A 16,502-nucleotide genomic window follows, 5' to 3' on the forward strand; every position below is an offset into this window, starting at 1 on the left:
GGGCGTAGTAACAATAACTAAGGGGCGTGGCTTTTGCGAACGGTCAATTACATAGTGTGAACATTTCATACTTCTCTCTCTCTCACACACTCGCACACACACACACACACACACACACACACAGAGACACATCTACACCCGAGAGATCTATGGTCAGCAATGAATAGTTTTTGTTAATCTGCATTAATAACAGGTAGTATTGTGTGTGTGTGTGTGTGTGTGTGTGCGCGCGTGTGACAGACGCTGGTGAAGGTGGTCGAGGGCTGGAAGAGACACGATCAGGAGATGAACGAGGAGATGAAGAGCCTGCAGGAGGAGAAGGAGACGGCACAGAGAACACACAACAGACACACACAGGTACACACACACACACACACTCTGCATGCCGTCACATGTGTGATGTTGCTGTTAAACACAGGTGTGTGTGTGTGTGTGTCTCTCTCAGGCTCTGTCTCGTGTCGAGAATAATCTCTCTCAGGTTGAAGAAACTCTAAACAAGGAGCAGAAACACAACCAGGAGCTGCAGAAGACCAACAAACAACTGGTAACTAACACACACACACACACACACACACACAGCGTTTATTCTGCAGCTCCATGTTTAAAACAGTGACATGATGGAGGTGGTGATGGAGGTGATGATGATGGAGGTGATGATGATGGAGGTGATGATGATGGAGGTGATGATGATGGAGGTGATGATGATGATGGAGGTGATGATGGTGATGATGGAGGTGATGATGATGATGATGGAGGTGATGGTGATGGAGGTGATGGAGGTGATGATGGTGATGATGATGATGGAGGTGGTGATGGAGGTGATGGTGATGATGATGGTGATGATGATGATGGAGGTGATGATGATGGTGATGGTGATGATGGAGGTGATGATGATGGTGATGATGGAGGTGATGATGGTGATGGTGATGATGGTGATGGTGATGATGGAGGTGATGGTGATGATGGTGATGATGGTGATGGTGATGATGGAGGTGATGATGGTTATGATGATGGAGGTGATGATGGTGATGGTGATGATGGTGATGGTGATGATGGAGGTGATGATGATGGTGATGGTGATGATGGTGATGATGGTGATGGTGATGATGGAGGTGATGATGGTTATGATGATGGAGGTGATGATGGTGATGGTGATGATGGTTATGATGATGGAGGTGATGATGGTGATGGTGATGGTGATGGTGATGATGGAGGTGATGATGATGGTGATGATGGAGGTGATGATGGTGATGGTGATGATGGTGATGGTGATGATGGAGGTGATGATGATGGAGGTGATGATGGTGATGGTGATGATGGAGGTGATGATGGTTATGATGATGGTGATGATGGAGGTGGTGATGATGATGGAGGTGATGGTGATGGAGGTGATGATGATGGAGGTGATGATGATGGAGGTGATGGTGATGATGGAGGTGATGGTGATGATGGAGGTGATGATGATGATGATGGAGGTGATTGTGATGATGGAGGTGATGATGGTGATAATGGAGGTGATGATAGTGATGATGATGATGGAGGTGATGATGGAGGTGATGGTGATAATGGAGGTGATGATGGTGATGATAGTGATGATGATGGTGATGATGATGGTGATGATGGTGATGATGGAGGTGGTGATGGTGATGATGGAGGTGATGATGGTGATGGAGGTGATGATGGTGATGGAGGTGATGATAGTGATGGTGATGGAGGTGATGATGATGGAGGTGATGGTGATGATGGAGGTGATGATGATGATGGTGATGATGGAGGTGATGATGGTGATAATGGAGGTGATGGTGATAATGGAGGTGATGATGATGGAGGTGATGATAGTGATGATGATGGAGGTGATGATAGTGATGATGATGGAGGTGATGATGGTGATGATGATGGTGATGATGGAGGTGGTGATGGTGATAATGGAGGTGATGATGGTGATGATGATGGAGGTGATGATAGTGATGATGATGATGGAGGTGATGATGATGATGGAGGTGATGATGATGGTGATGATGGAGGTGATGATGGTGATGGAGGTGATGATGGTGATGGAGGTGATGATGGTGATGATGGAGGTGATTATGGTGATGGTGGAGGTGGTGATGATGGTGATGGAGGTGATGATGGTGATGGAGGTGATGATAGTGATGATGATGATGGAGGTGATGATGGAGGTGATGATGGTGATGGAGGTGATGATGGTGATGGAGGTGATGATGGTGATGGAGGTGATGATGATGATGGAGGTGATGATGGTGATGTTGATGATGGAGGTGATGATGTTGATGATGGAGGTGATGATGTTGATGATGGAGGTTATGATGGTGATGTTGATGATGGAGGTGATGATGGAGGTAATGATGATGGTGATGATGGAGGTGATGATAGCAGGGTGGGAAATTAACTTTTTTGTCCACCAGCCACAGTGGCTGGTGGATGCCCAATTTTACCAGCCACTTATATTTTTTACCAGCCACTTTTTCCGGAATTCAAATTGCAAGAAAGAAATTGCTTCAATATGTTTTTTATTTATTTCAGGCCAGGGTACCCCCAGGATCCTCCAGCTTAAATTCAAGGCTTTTTAAGACCTTTTTAATACCATTTCAAATGAAATTCAATGCCAACTTCGTACCCATTCCAACATAAGTATGAGGGGAAAATATCAAATCTGTATAAATTTTAAACCCTGGAAAATAATTATGTAGTCTATGTAGGCTACTTGAATTAAATAAAACATTTTATTTAAATGATCAGTCATATTTAATACATACGCAACAGCGTTGTAGTGCGCTTGGTGTGTGTAGGCCAGTGTTCATTTTGGCAACCATTTTTGATTTAGTCTTAGTCTTCATCTTCAGACGAAAATGCTTATGAATGCAAAGTTTTAGTCATTACTTTTAGTAAACTGCAGTTACTTTAGGTAGCTATTTTATATGTAGTCTTTAGACAGAAAATGTCATAATTATTCTCTCTAGGCCATTCAATTAAGCTTATGAAAAATTATTTACATTGCACTCTTTAGCAGTAGCACTTGTGCAATTCTACATATCCCTTTTCCTAAGTTCCTGCAGTCACACCTTTTCCATTAAGGGACAATATTCGCCCCCTTTAATACATTTTTTCATTTAATTTTTAACCTTTATAATACCTTTTAAAAATAAATAATGCTTTAAATAAAACAATGTTCAATAAATATGCAATGTTAAAAAACGTTTTTAATATTAATAAAAATATTATATTAAAATAGCCAGTAGGTGGCGGTCATCGAGTGCTCACGATTCGTTCAAAGCCACAGATTTCGTTGCAAAATAGAGCAATAAGCCTGACTATACGGTTTTAAATGCAGTACATCACTTAAATGTTACCCTTTTTTTTACTGTTGTATAAAATCAATGTCACATTTGAAATCGTGTGGATATTCGGGAAACATTGCATTCTTGCTCATATATGATCAACATTAAAAACACTGCTGGATATCAGCCTGCATTTTGATCGCAGATTTAGTCGCACAAACAGCGCAAGCGGCTCGCGACAGAACACAGACCGACTGAATGACACTTTAATTTAAGTAGAAAATCTCAAATAAAGATCGCTGAACTCCAGCTTGTCTGTGTTTTCAGATCATCCGCGCTTCTTCAGCAGTGTAGAGAGCGCGCGCGCATGGTTAAAAATAATTTCCCTTTCTTCTGCACCAGCTCAGCTATATATATATACACTTTTTATTTTATTTTTATTCTCAGCTTAGCTATGTGTATAAGTTATACAGTATAACGGTCTCTTCAGCGCCGTGACACACAGTCGACAAAAGTGTATTATTGTTACTTAGCAACCGCATTCTTTGACAAAGGCTGTCCAATCCGTACAATGAAGTCACTCGCAGCATGTGTTTATTGGTTACTACTTAATACATTCAATGTTAAGTCAATGTAAAGACGCGTTTATGCGCGTCTGGTGGTCCTGTCCTGGTCCCTCGGTGGATGCGAATTTTTGCGAACTCTTTTGGTGCGAACGCAGCATTATTATAATCCACCCGCCACTGTGGCTGGTATGCACGGCAAAGTGACCCGCCACTTTGAAAAAGTACCCGCCCTCGGCGGGTGGCGGGTGCTAATTTCCCACCCTGGATGATAGTGATGATGATGATGGAGGTGATGATGATGATGATGGAGGTGATGATGATGATGATGGTGATGATGGTGATGATGATGGAGGTGATGATAGTGATGATGATGATGGTGATGGAGGTGATGATGGTGATGATGATGATGATGGAGGTGATGATGGTGATGGAGGTGATGATGGTGATGGAGGTGATGATGATGATGATGATGATGGAGGAGATGATGGTGATGGAGGTGATGATGATGATGATGGAGGAGATGATGGTGATGGAGGTGATGATGGTGATGATGATGGAGGTGATGATAGTGATGATGATGATGGTGATGGAGGTGATGATGGTGATGATGATGGAGGTGATGATGGTGATGGAGGTGATGATGGTGATGGAGGTGATGATGATGATGATGGAGGAGATGATGGTGATGGAGGTGATGATGATGATGATGGAGGAGATGATGGTGATGGAGGTGATGATGATGATGATGGAGGAGATGATGGTGATGGAGGTGATGATGATGATGATGATGATGGTGATGGAGGTGATAATGATGATGGAGGAGATGATGGTGATGGAGGTGATGATGATCATGGAGGTGATGTTGATGATGGAGGTGATGATGATCATGGAGGTGATGTTGATGATGGAGGTGATGATGATGATGGAGGAGATGATGGTGATGGAGGTGATGATGATGATGGAGGAGATGATGGTGATGGAGGTGATAATGATGATGGAGGAGATGATGGTGATGGAGGTGATGATGATCATGGAGGTGATGTTGATGATGGAGGTGATGATGATCATGGAGGTGATGTTGATGATGGAGGTGATGATGATGATGGAGGAGATGATGGTGATGGAGGTGATGATGATGATGGAGGAGATGATGGTGATGATGATGATGGAGGTGATGTTGATGATGGAGGTGATGATGATGATGGAGGTGATGATGATGGAGGAGATGATGGTGATGGTGATGGAGGTGATGATGGTGATGGAAGTGATTTTGATGATGGAGGAGATGATGGTGATGGAGGTGATGATGGTGATGGAGGTGATGATGGTGATGGAGGTGATGATGATGATGGAGGAGATGATGGTGATGGAGGTGATGATGATGATGGAGGTGATGTTGATGATGGAGGTGATGATGGTGATGGAGGTGATGATGATGATGGAGGAGATGATGGTGATGGAGGTGATGATGATGATGGAGGTGATGATGATGATGGAGGTGATGATGATGGAGGTGATGATGATGATGGAGGTGATGATGATGATGGAGGAGATGATGGTGATGGAGGTGATGATGATGATGGAGGAGATGATGGTGATGGAGGTGATGATGATGATGGAGGTGATGATGGTGATGATGATGATGGAGGTGATGATGGTGATGATGATGATGGAGGTGATGATGGTGATGGAGGTGATGATGGTGATGGAGGTGATGATGGTGATGATGATGATGATGGAGGTGATGATGGTGATGGAGGTGATGATGGTGATGGAGGTGATGATGATGATGGAGGTGATGATGGTGATGGTGATGATGGAGGTGATGATGGTGATGGAGGTGATGATGGTGATGGAGTTGATGATGGTGATGATGATGATGGAGGTGATGATGGTGATGGAGGTGATGGAGGTGATGATGGTGATGGAGGTGATGATGGTGATGATGATGATGGAGGTGATGATGGTGATGGAGGTGATGATGATGATGGAGGTGATGATGGTGATGGAGGTGATGATGGTGATGGAGGTGATGATGATGATGGAGGTGATGATGGTGATGATGATGATGGAGGTGATGATGGTGATGGAGGTGGTGATGATGATGATGGAGGTGATGATGGTGATGGAGGTGATGATGATGATGGAGGTGATGATGGTGATGATGATGATGATGGAGGTGATGATGGTGATGGAGGTGATGATGGTGATGGAGGTGATGATGATGATGGAGGTGATGATGGTGATGATGATGATGGAGGTGATGATGGTGATGGAGGTGGTGATGATGATGATGGAGGTGATGATGGTGATGGAGGTGATGATGGTGTTTGTGTTTGTGTTCAGGAGCAGCAGGTGTCCGATCTGCATGTGTGTGTGGAGGATCTCCAGCAGGAGGAGCAGAAGCTGCGCAGAGAAGGAGAGCGAGACCGAGAGCAGCTCCACACACTCCAGACAGAGACACACAACACACACACACATCTACAGCAACACATACAGGAGCTACAGCAACAACTGCAGGAGCTACAGCAGCAGCTGCACACACAAAGGGTGACTCTCTCTCACACACACACACACACACACATACACACACATACACACACACACACACTCTGTCCATGACATTTGCATGTATGTGTTAACACATTCAGGAGCGGGTGAAACAGGAAGTGGCTGGTCGTGAGGAGGCTGAGAACAGGAAGCAGCGGCTACAGGAAGAGCTGGAGACGAGCAGGAGCGAGAGAGACGCTCAGAGGCTGGAGCGAGCGATGGAGCAGGTCACACAGACACACTCACATACTCATTTACACACACTCACTCACAAACACTCACACACACACACACAAAACACACACTCACTCTCATATACTCACTCACTCACTCTTAAAGTTAACATTATAGTTATTGTTACAGTTTGTAGTTACCGTTATTGTTGTGTTATAGTTTTTATAGTTATCATTAATGATCACCATAGTTTTATTATAGTTATGGCTATATTAGTTAGCATTAAATTTGTGGCGTGTTGTAGACGCGGTTCGAGGCGCAGAAGTCTCAGATGGAGGCGGAGTTTCGTCTGTCGTTGGAACAGCAGCTCACGGAAAAACTGACCGCTTTACAGGAGGAGAACGCAACACACAACACACAACTACGGCAACAACACAGGTACACACATTACTGCAGAGAAACATCAGTAGCTCAGTGTAAACGGCATTATGTAACTGTGTGTGTGTGTGTGTGTGTTGCAGGAAGCAGTTGTTGGATCTGAGTGCGCGGCACGAGCGAGAGCTGGCGGTCCAGCTGGATAACTTCACAACACAGTTACAGGAGAGAGACGACAAACTGCAGCAGCTCACACACACTTACCAACACAAGTATGACTTTGTGTGTGTGTGTGTGTGTGTGTGTGTGTGTGTGTGTGTGTGTGTGTGTGTGTGTGTGTGTGTGTGTGAGAGAGTGACTGATTGAGTGAGTGAGTGAGTGAGTGAGTGAGTGAGTGAGTGAGTGAGTGAGTGAGTATGTGAGAGTGAGTATGTGAGTGAGTGAGTGAGTGAGTATGTGAGAGTGAGTATGTGAGAGTGAGTATGTGAGAGTGAGTATGTGAGTGAGTGAGTGAGTGAGTGAGTGAGTGAGTGAGTGAGTGAGTATGTGAGTATGTGAGAGTGAGTATGTGAGTGAGTGAGTGAGTGAGTGAGTATGTGAGAGTGAGTATGTGAGTGAGTATGTGAGAGTGAGTATGTGAGTGAGTGAGTGAGTATGTGAGAGTGAGTATGTGAGTGAGTGAGTGAGTATGTGAGAGTGAGTATGTGAGTGAGTATGTGAGTGAGTGAGTGAGTGAGTGAGTGAGTATGTGAGAGTGAGTATGTGAGTGAGTGAGTGAGTATGTGAGAGTGAGTATGTGAGTGAGTGAGTGAGTGAGTGAGTGAGTGAGTGAGTATGTGAGAGTGAGTATGTGAGAGTGAGTATGTGAGTGAGTGAGTGAGTGAGTGAGTATGTGAGAGTGAGTATGTGAGTGAGTGAGTGAGTATGTGAGTGAGTGAGTGAGTATGTGAGAGTGGGTATGTGAGAGTGAGTATGTGAGAGTGAGTATGTGAGAGTGAGTATGTGTGAGTGAGTGAGTGAGTGAGTATGTGAGAGTGAGTATGTGAGTGAGTGAGTGAGTGAGTGAGTGAGTGAGTGAGTGAGTGAGAGTGAGTGAGTGAGAGTGAGTATGTGAGTGAGTATGTGAGTATGTGAGAGTGAGTATGTGAGTGAGTATGTGAGTGAGAGAGTGAGTATGTGAGTGAGTGAGTGAGAGTGAGTATGTGAGTGAGAGTGAGTATGTGAGAGTGAGTATGTGAGTATGTGAGTGAGTATGTGAGTGAGTGAGTGAGAGTGAGTATGTGAGTGAGTGAGAGTGAGTATGTGAGTGAGTATGTGAGAGTGAGTGAGTGAGAGTGAGTATGTGAGAGTGAGTATGTGAGTGAGTGAGTGAGTGAGAGTGAGTGTGAGAGTGAGTATGTGAGTATGTGAGTGAGTATGTGAGTGAGTATGTGAGTGGGTATGTGAGTGAGTATGTGAGTGAGTATGTGAGTGAGTATGTGAGTGAGTATGTGAGTGAGTGAGTATGTGAGAGTGAGTATGTGAGTGAGTGAGTGAGTGAGTGAGTGAGTGAGTGAGTAAGTGAGTATGTGAGAGTGAGTATGTGAGAGTGAGTATGTGAGTATGTGAGTGAGTGAGTGAGTGAGTATGTGAGTGAGTGAGTATGTGAGAGTGAGTATGTGAGTGAGTATGTGAGTGAGTATGTGAGTGAGTGAGTATGTGAGAGTGAGTATGTGAGTGAGTGAGTGAGTGAGTGAGTGAGTGAGTGAGTGAGTGAGTATGTGAGAGTGAGTATGTGAGTGAGTGAGTGAGTGAGTGAGTGAGTGAGTGAGTGAGTGAGTATGTGAGTGAGTGAGTATGTGAGAGTGAGTATGTGAGTGAGTGAGTGAGTGAGTGAGTGAGTGAGTGAGTGAGTATGTGAGAGTGAGTATGTGAGTGAGTGAGTGAGTATGTGAGAGTGAGTATGTGAGTGAGTATGTGAGAGTGAGTATGTGAGTGAGTGAGTGAGTATGTGAGAGTGAGTATGTGAGTGAGTGAGTGAGTATGTGAGAGTGAGTATGTGAGTGAGTGAGTGAGTATGTGAGAGTGAGTATGTGAGTGAGTGAGTGAGTATGTGAGAGTGAGTATGTGAGAGTGAGTATGTGAGTGAGTGAGTGAGTGAGTGAGTATGTGAGAGTGAGTATGTGAGAGTGAGTATGTGAGTGAGTGAGTGAGTGAGTGAGTGAGTGAGTATGTGAGAGTGAGTATGTGAGTGAGTGAGTGAGTATGTGAGTGAGTGAGTGGGTATGTGAGAGTGAGTATGTGAGAGTGAGTATGTGAGAGTGAGTATGTGTGAGTGAGTGAGTGAGTGAGTATGTGAGAGTGAGTATGTGAGTGAGTGAGTGAGTGAGTGAGTGAGTGAGTGAGAGTGAGTGAGTGAGTGAGAGTGAGTATGTGAGTGAGTATGTGAGTGAGAGAGTGAGTATGTGAGTGAGTGAGTGAGTGAGTGAGTGAGTGAGTGAGAGTGAGTATGTGAGTGAGAGTGAGTATGTGAGAGTGAGTATGTGAGTATGTGAGTGAGTATGTGAGTGAGTGAGTGAGAGTGAGTATGTGAGTGAGTGAGAGTGAGTATGTGAGTGAGTATGTGAGAGTGAGTGAGTGAGAGTGAGTATGTGAGAGTGAGTGAGAGTGAGTATGTGAGTGAGTGAGTGAGTGTGAGTGAGTATGTGAGTGAGTATGTGAGTGAGTGAGTGAGTGAGTATGTGAGAGTGAGTATGTGAGTGAGTGAGTGAGTGAGTGAGTATGTGAGTATGTGAGAGTGAGTATGTGAGAGTGAGTATGTGAGTGAGTATGTGAGTGAGTATGTGAGTATGTGAGAGTGAGTGAGTGAGTGAGTGAGCATGTGAGTGAGTGAGTATGTGAGTGAGTCAGGGAGTGTGTGAGTGTGAGAGTGAGTGTGAGAGTGTGTGAGTGTGAGAGTGAGTGAGTGAGTCAGTGAGTGAGTGAGTGATTATGAGTGAGTGAGTGTGTGAGTGAGTGAGTGAGTGAGTGAGTGTGTGAGTGAGTGAGTGTGTGAGTGTGTGAGTGTGTGAGTGAGTGAGTGAGTGAGTGAGTGAGTGAGTGAGTGAGTGAGTGAGTGAGTGAGAGAGATGTAATTTGTGTGTGTTTGTGTGTGTGTGTGTGTGTGTGTGTAGACTGTCAGAGATGCAGGAGGATCTTCTCTCCATGGCAGTGTCTAAAAAGAAGCTGGAGACTCAGAGGGAGGAGCTTGTGTCCCGCCTGCAGGGAATGATGCGCTCCCATTGGGCGGAGGCTTTGAGGCTGTTGACCAATCAGGAGCAGGTACAGCATTCATTATAGAGCCAGTCTTCATAATTCAGCCAATCATTATTGTGTGTGCGTGTGCGTGCGTGTGTGTTAGGCCGTAATCATAATAGTGTGTGTGTGTGTGTGTGTGTGTAGATGGAGAGTGTCCTATCGCCCGTCCATCGGTGGGAAACGCCCACATCTTCCTCTTCTCCTCCTCACAGTGACACCGTGTCAGGTGATCAGCCTCTCTTTCATGGCCAAGTATATGTGGGAAAGTTTGATCAAGTGTTGATAGTTTAGTGTTTGTAACGTGACGAAGTGAAAGTAAAGCTGGTGTGCTGATCAGCTCCTCAGGCCGTGGTTCTGCGTCTGTCCCGAGAGAAGGAGCGAGAGAGCAGTGTGATGAACTGCAGCTCGTCTTTCTCTCCGCTGGAGCCTCAGCTGGAGCACAGCGGTCTCACCGGTACACACACACTTACATACATGACGGAGTACTGATGTCAGTCATAAACATCTTATATATTATATATAATAACCTGTACAAGGGCATGTTTTATTTCTTTAATTTCCCTTCGATCCACTGTGTGTGTTTGTCGTAGCGCTCAGTGACTGCAGTGCATTGTGGGTCAGGCCTGTGTTCACAGTGGAAGAGACGAGAGAAACTCAAACCAACCTGAAGCTAAGCCACGCCCCCACAGACACCCGGACCAATCACAACTCTGGCGCAGACAGGGGTGGGGCTTCTGGGCGGATGTACTGTAGCGATGCAGAGAAGGCCACGCCCATCAGAGATCAAGCCCCGCCCATCAGAGATCAAGCCCCGCCCACCAGAGATCAAGCCCCGCCCATCAGAGATCAAGCTCCGCCCAGTAGAGATGAAGCTCCGCCCAGTAGATATGAAGCTCCGCCCAGTAGATATGAAGCTCCGCCCAGTAGATATGAAGCTCCACCCAGTAGATACAAAGCTCTGCCCATCATAGATGAAGCCCCGCCCATCAGATATGTAGCTCCGCCCATCAGAGATGAAGCCCCGCCCAGCAGGACGAGAGTTTCCTCTCTAAATGAAGACCAACAGAGTGAGCTGCAGTATTACGTGTCAAAGGTACAACATACACACTCTCACACACATACACACACATGTGGCTTTGCACACACACACTCTCACACACACACACTCTCACACACACACACTCTCACACACACACACTCTCACACACACACACACATACACACACACTCACGCTCACACACACATGTGGCTCTGCACACAAACACTCTCACACACACTCTTCCTGTCTGTGGTGTCAGCTGCTGGAACGTTCCCCCGGCGACCCCCTGGACGAGCCAATCAGAGAGCAGCGTCGGGCCGAATCCGCTGACGAGCAGAAACCAGGCGAGCTCGACGCGCTAGAGGTGAGAGTCACTGAGGCTTACAGATCTGTGTTTACATCTGATGATCTGACCCTAACCCTGACCCTAACCCTGACCCAGACCCAGACCCTGACCCTAACCCTGACCCTAACCCTGACCCTGACCCTAACCCTGACCCTGACCCTGACCCTGACCCTAACCCTGACCCTGACCCTAACCCTGACCCTGACCCTGACCCTGACCCTGACCCTAACCCTGACCCTAACCCTAACCCTGACCCTAACCCTGACCCGTCTGTGGGGCATCATGGGAGTGATCGCGAGAGTATAGCTATAGTGAGTGTGTGGCGATCACATGATGTTTGCGGCTCGACTGATTGGCTCAGAGCATCCTGTGGATCTGAGCAGATCAGTGTGTTTCAGAAGATGTGTGTGTGTGTGTGTGTGTGTGTGTGTGTGTGTGTGTGTGTGTGTGTGTGTGTGTGTGTTTCAGGCGCGCGTCTCGTCTCGTCCCGCTCAGAGCCGAAGATCTTCCGGCCGCAGAGGAGGATCTCTCAGAGTCTGGAGATAATCTTCATTATTTTACTCATTTATTTATGTGCTTTATGATATTCCAAATAAAAACTCATAATTATTATAGCACTTTGTTTCTTTCATTTCGTGTGTGTGTGTGTGAGAGAGAGAGAGAGAGAGAGAGAGAGTGAGTGTGAGACTGTGTGTGTGTGTGTGTGTGTGTGTGTGTGTGAGAGAGAGAGAGAGAGAGTGTATGAGTGAGAGAGTGTGAGACTGTGTGTGTGTGTGTGTGTGTGTGTGTGTGTGTGTGTGTGTGTGTGTGTGTGATTGTGTATAAGTGAGAGAGTGTGTGTGTGTGTGTAAGAGAGTGAGTGAGTGTGTGTGAGACTGTGTGTGTATGAGTGTGTTTGTCACTACAGTCAGTGCTGTACATGATCTTATGTACCGAGCACATTAGCAGTGATCAGAGTAAATGAGTGAATGTGTATAAGTGAGAGAGAGAGTGAGTGAGTGTGTGTGTGTGTGTGTGTGTGTGTGTGTGTGTGTGTGTGTGTGTGTGTGTGTGTGTGAGAGAGAGTGAGTGTGTGTGTGTGTGTGTGTGAGAGAGAGAGTGAGTGTGTGTGTGTGTGTGTGAGAGAGTGAGTGTGTGTGTGTGTGTGTGTGTGTGTGTGTGTGTGAGAGAGTGAGTGTGTGTGTGTGTGTGTGTGTGTGTGAGAGAGAGTGAGTGTGTGTGTGTGTGTGTGTGAGAGAGTGAGTGTGTGTATGTGTGTGTGTACCGAGCACATTAGCAGTGATCAGAGTAAATGAGTGAATGTGTATAAGTGAGAGAGAGAGTGAGTGTGTGTGTGTGTGTGTGTGTGTGTGTGTGTGTGTGAGAGAGTGAGTGTGTGTGTGTGTGTGTGTGTGAGAGAGTGAGTGAGTGTGTGTGTGTGTGTGTGTGTGTGTGTGTGTGTGTGTGTGTGTGTGTGTGTGTGTGTGTGTGTGTGTGTGTGTGAGAGAGTGAGTGTGTGTGTGTGTGTGTGTGTGAGAGAGAGTGAGTGTGTGTGTGTGTGTGTGTGTGAGAGAGTGAGTGTGTGTGTGTGTGTGTGTGTAGCGAGCACATTAGCAGTGATCAGAGTAAATGAGTGAATGTGTATAAGTGAGAGAGAGAGTGAGTGTGTGTGTGTGTGTGTGTGTGTGAGAGAGTGAGTGTGTGTGTGTGTGTGTGTGAGAGAGAGTGAGTGTGTGTGTGTGTGTGTGTGTGTGTGTGAGAGAGTGAGTGTGTGTGTGTGTGTGTGTGTAGCGAGCACATTAGCAGTGATCAGAGTAAATGAGTGAATGTGTATAAGTGAGAGAGAGAGTGAGTGTGTGTGTGTGTGTGTGTGTGTGTGTGTGTGAGAGAGTGAGTGTGTGTGTGTGTGTGTGTAGCGAGCACATTAGCAGTGATCAGAGTAAATGAGTGAATGTGTATAAGTGAGAGAGAGAGAGAGTGAGTGAGTGAGTGTGAGTGTGTGTGTGTGTGTGTGTGTGAGAGAGTGAGTGTGAGTGTGTGTGTGAGAGAGTGAGTGTGTGTGTGTGTGTAGCGAGCACATTAGCAGTGATCAGAGTAAATGAGTGAGTGTGTTACTCTTCCTCCACTAGTGACGGACACACATCAGCTCATCAGTAACACACACACTCATCATCTGATCAATCCAGTGTGTGAAGCTCATGACACAGAAGCTGCATTTTTTTTGTCATGTTCATGTTTTTTGCATTGTGGCGAATATTAATAAATGTGAAAACATCACATCTAATGTGAGATCCTGCATTCCAGAGACTTTTATCCAGTGCATCTGAAGGCTTTTTTATCTTTCATACATGATGAACACATCCTGACACCTCAGAATCTAAAGCGTTCATTTGAGCAATAAAATAAACACTTTATTTAATTCTAATTAATAATAAATATTTTATTATATAGTGTTACAACCTGATTCAGGATATGCAAAACAATCATTTTAACATACATCTGCAATACAAAAAATAACTTAAATAATCTTGTATATAAATAAGTGTGTGATCACAGATCTCTCTGCAGTTCCTCTGAGGTGTCCAGCAGGAGGCGCTGTAGAGTGTGTGTGTGTGTGTGATCACGGGTCCAGCAGGAGGCGCTGTAGAGTGTGTGTGTGTGTGTGATCACGGGTCCAGCAGGAGGCGCTGTAGAGTGTGTGTGTGATCACGGGTCCAGCAGGAGGCGCTGTAGAGTGTGTGTGTGTGTGTGTGTGTGTGTGATCACGGGTCCAGCAGGAGGCGCTGTAGAGTGTGTGTGTGTGATCACGGGTCCAGCAGGAGGCGCTGTAGAGTGTGTGTGTGATCACGGGTCCAGCAGGAGGCGCTGTAGAGTGTGTGTGTGTGATCACGGGTCCAGCAGGAGGCGCTGTAGAGTGTGTGTGTGTGTGATCACGGGTCCAGCAGGAGGCGCTGTAGAGAGAGTGTGTGTGTGATCACGGGTCCAGCAGGAGGCGCTGTAGAGTGTGTGTGTGTGTGATCACGGGTCCAGCAGGAGGCGCTGTAGAGTGTGTGTGTGTGTGTGATCACGGGTCCAGCAGGAGGCGCTGTAGAGTGTGTGTGTGTGTGTGATCACGGGTCCAGCAGGAGGCGCTGTAGAGTGTGTGTGTGATCACGGGTCCAGCAGGAGGCGCTGTAGAGTGTGTGTGTGTGTGTGTGTGTGTGTGATCACGGGTCCAGCAGGAGGCGCTGTAGAGTGTGTGTGTGTGATCACGGGTCCAGCAGGAGGCGCTGTAGAGTGTGTGTGTGATCACGGGTCCAGCAGGAGGCGCTGTAGAGTGTGTGTGTGTGATCACGGGTCCAGCAGGAGGCGCTGTAGAGTGTGTGTGTGTGTGATCACGGGTCCAGCAGGAGGCGCTGTAGAGAGAGTGTGTGTGTGATCACGGGTCCAGCAGGAGGCGCTGTAGAGTGTGTGTGTGTGTGATCACGGGTCCAGCAGGAGGCGCTGTAGAGTGTGTGTGTGTGTGATCACGGGTCCAGCAGGAGGCGCTGTAGAGTGTGTGTGTGTGTGATCACGGGTCCAGCAGGAGGCGCTGTAGAGTGTGTGTGTGATCACGGGTCCAGCAGGAGGCGCTGTAGAGAGAGTGTGTGTGTGATCACGGGTCCAGCAGGAGGCGCTGTAGAGTGTGTGTGTGTGTGTGTGTGATCACGGGTCCAGCAGGAGGCGCTGTAGAGTGTGTGTGTGATCACGGGTCCAGCAGGAGGCGCTGTAGAGCCGGTGGGAGAGTCCGGGGCCCGTCTGACTCCAGGGCCCGGCGCACAGAGAGCCGACTCAGAGCCTGTAGAGCCGGAGCGTCTCCTGAGGAACACGAGTTCAGTCAGCCTGTACAGTAGTTCTGACTACATGAACATTAGACCGTTTCAAATCAGTTATGCGCAGTGTTGGGGAAATTACTTTTAAAAGTAATACATTACAATATTGTGTTACTCCCAAAAAAAGTTACTAATTACGTTACTTAGTTACTTTTTGTGAAATACTAAATACTTCTGTGTAACTTTCCCGCACCTGGGCTGGGGTTACTTATTTGAAAAAGATATTTTGTTGTAAATTGAAATACTACACTAGTTGCTTGTAAAGTAATCTGATTACGTTACTTGTAGCGAGTTACCGCCAACACTGGTACCGGCCTGTCTAGTCAATGACACGCACACTACTAAATAAACACTGCTTGATAGTCACACTCACGTGTCGTGCCACACAGGTAGCGTATGCAAATTTGAGCTCCTCCCCACACGCAGCTCACGGCAGGGAATAGCTCCGCCCCTTTGGGGAGGTCCCTGAAGGCCACGCCCAGATAGCAGTTGTCCACCACGTATCCCAGCGTCCCCGCGTCTGCGTCCAGAACCACTAACACACGATCCGGAATGTTTGGGATATCTGAGGCTCCGCCCCCAAGGTACCGCCTCCTCTTCCCATCATGCCAAAGCTGATTGGTCGATAGGTCCCAGCCCCAGGAACACGAGTCTCCGCCTATTAGCGCAGTGTAGCCTGAGGCCTGCAGGGGGCATGTGTGTGTGGACACGCCCAGTAGGGCGTGGCTTCCTCTCTGTAGCTCCTCCCATATCACCTCCCATATGTGAAGCCCCGCCTGTACGCCGACGGCTCCTCGAACCGCATCACTGCTCTGCTCCACGCGAGCTCGACACACACTCCCGCCCGACACACACACCTGCAGATTAGGCGACAGGTGCGTCCGGCTCCACTGCGATCGAGGGTTGCCAGGGGCGACGGGGGGCGTGTCCAGAAGCACCGCGAGCCGAATGGGCGGGGCTTCAGCGAACGGGCTGAACGCGGATGAGGATCTGTGGTGTTTTTTAAGATGGCCGTCCCTCAGCCAGAAACTCAGTGTAAGACCCAT

General features: G+C 47.1%; 2 protein-coding genes across 3 annotated transcripts in view; one reads left to right on the plus strand and one right to left on the minus strand.

Annotated features, from left to right (window-relative positions):
• cntrob (centrobin, centrosomal BRCA2 interacting protein) overlaps window positions 1-12,240 on the plus strand; it is a 17,250-nt gene extending 5,010 nt beyond the window's left edge. For both annotated transcript variants that reach the window (XM_079589478.1, XM_079589479.1), the window contains exons 8-19: window positions 241-357; window positions 446-544; window positions 6,212-6,415; window positions 6,517-6,642; window positions 6,894-7,027; window positions 7,111-7,236; window positions 10,117-10,264; window positions 10,385-10,466; window positions 10,578-10,694; window positions 10,831-11,333; window positions 11,540-11,644; window positions 12,095-12,240. In XM_079589478.1, the coding sequence (XP_079445604.1) occupies window positions 241-357; window positions 446-544; window positions 6,212-6,415; window positions 6,517-6,642; window positions 6,894-7,027; window positions 7,111-7,236; window positions 10,117-10,264; window positions 10,385-10,466; window positions 10,578-10,694; window positions 10,831-11,333; window positions 11,540-11,644; window positions 12,095-12,172 (1,839 nt within the window). In that variant the 3' untranslated portion in view covers window positions 12,173-12,240. The remainder of the gene's footprint in view (window positions 1-240; window positions 358-445; window positions 545-6,211; window positions 6,416-6,516; window positions 6,643-6,893; window positions 7,028-7,110; window positions 7,237-10,116; window positions 10,265-10,384; window positions 10,467-10,577; window positions 10,695-10,830; window positions 11,334-11,539; window positions 11,645-12,094) is intronic.
• A 3,089-nt stretch (window positions 12,241-15,329) lies between these two features.
• On the minus strand, window positions 15,330-16,502 carry LOC306985990 (SPRY domain-containing SOCS box protein 2; the record flags this gene model as incomplete). Its single annotated transcript, XM_079588822.1, has 2 exons — window positions 15,330-15,442; window positions 15,830-16,502. The coding sequence occupies 2 exons, from the start codon at window positions 16,500-16,502 to the stop codon at window positions 15,330-15,332; spliced, it is 786 nt and encodes a 261-aa protein (XP_079444948.1).

This window comes from Phoxinus phoxinus (genome assembly GCF_949152265.1).
Source record: "Phoxinus phoxinus genome assembly, chromosome: 18".
NCBI lineage: Eukaryota > Metazoa > Chordata > Actinopteri > Cypriniformes > Leuciscidae > Phoxinus > Phoxinus phoxinus.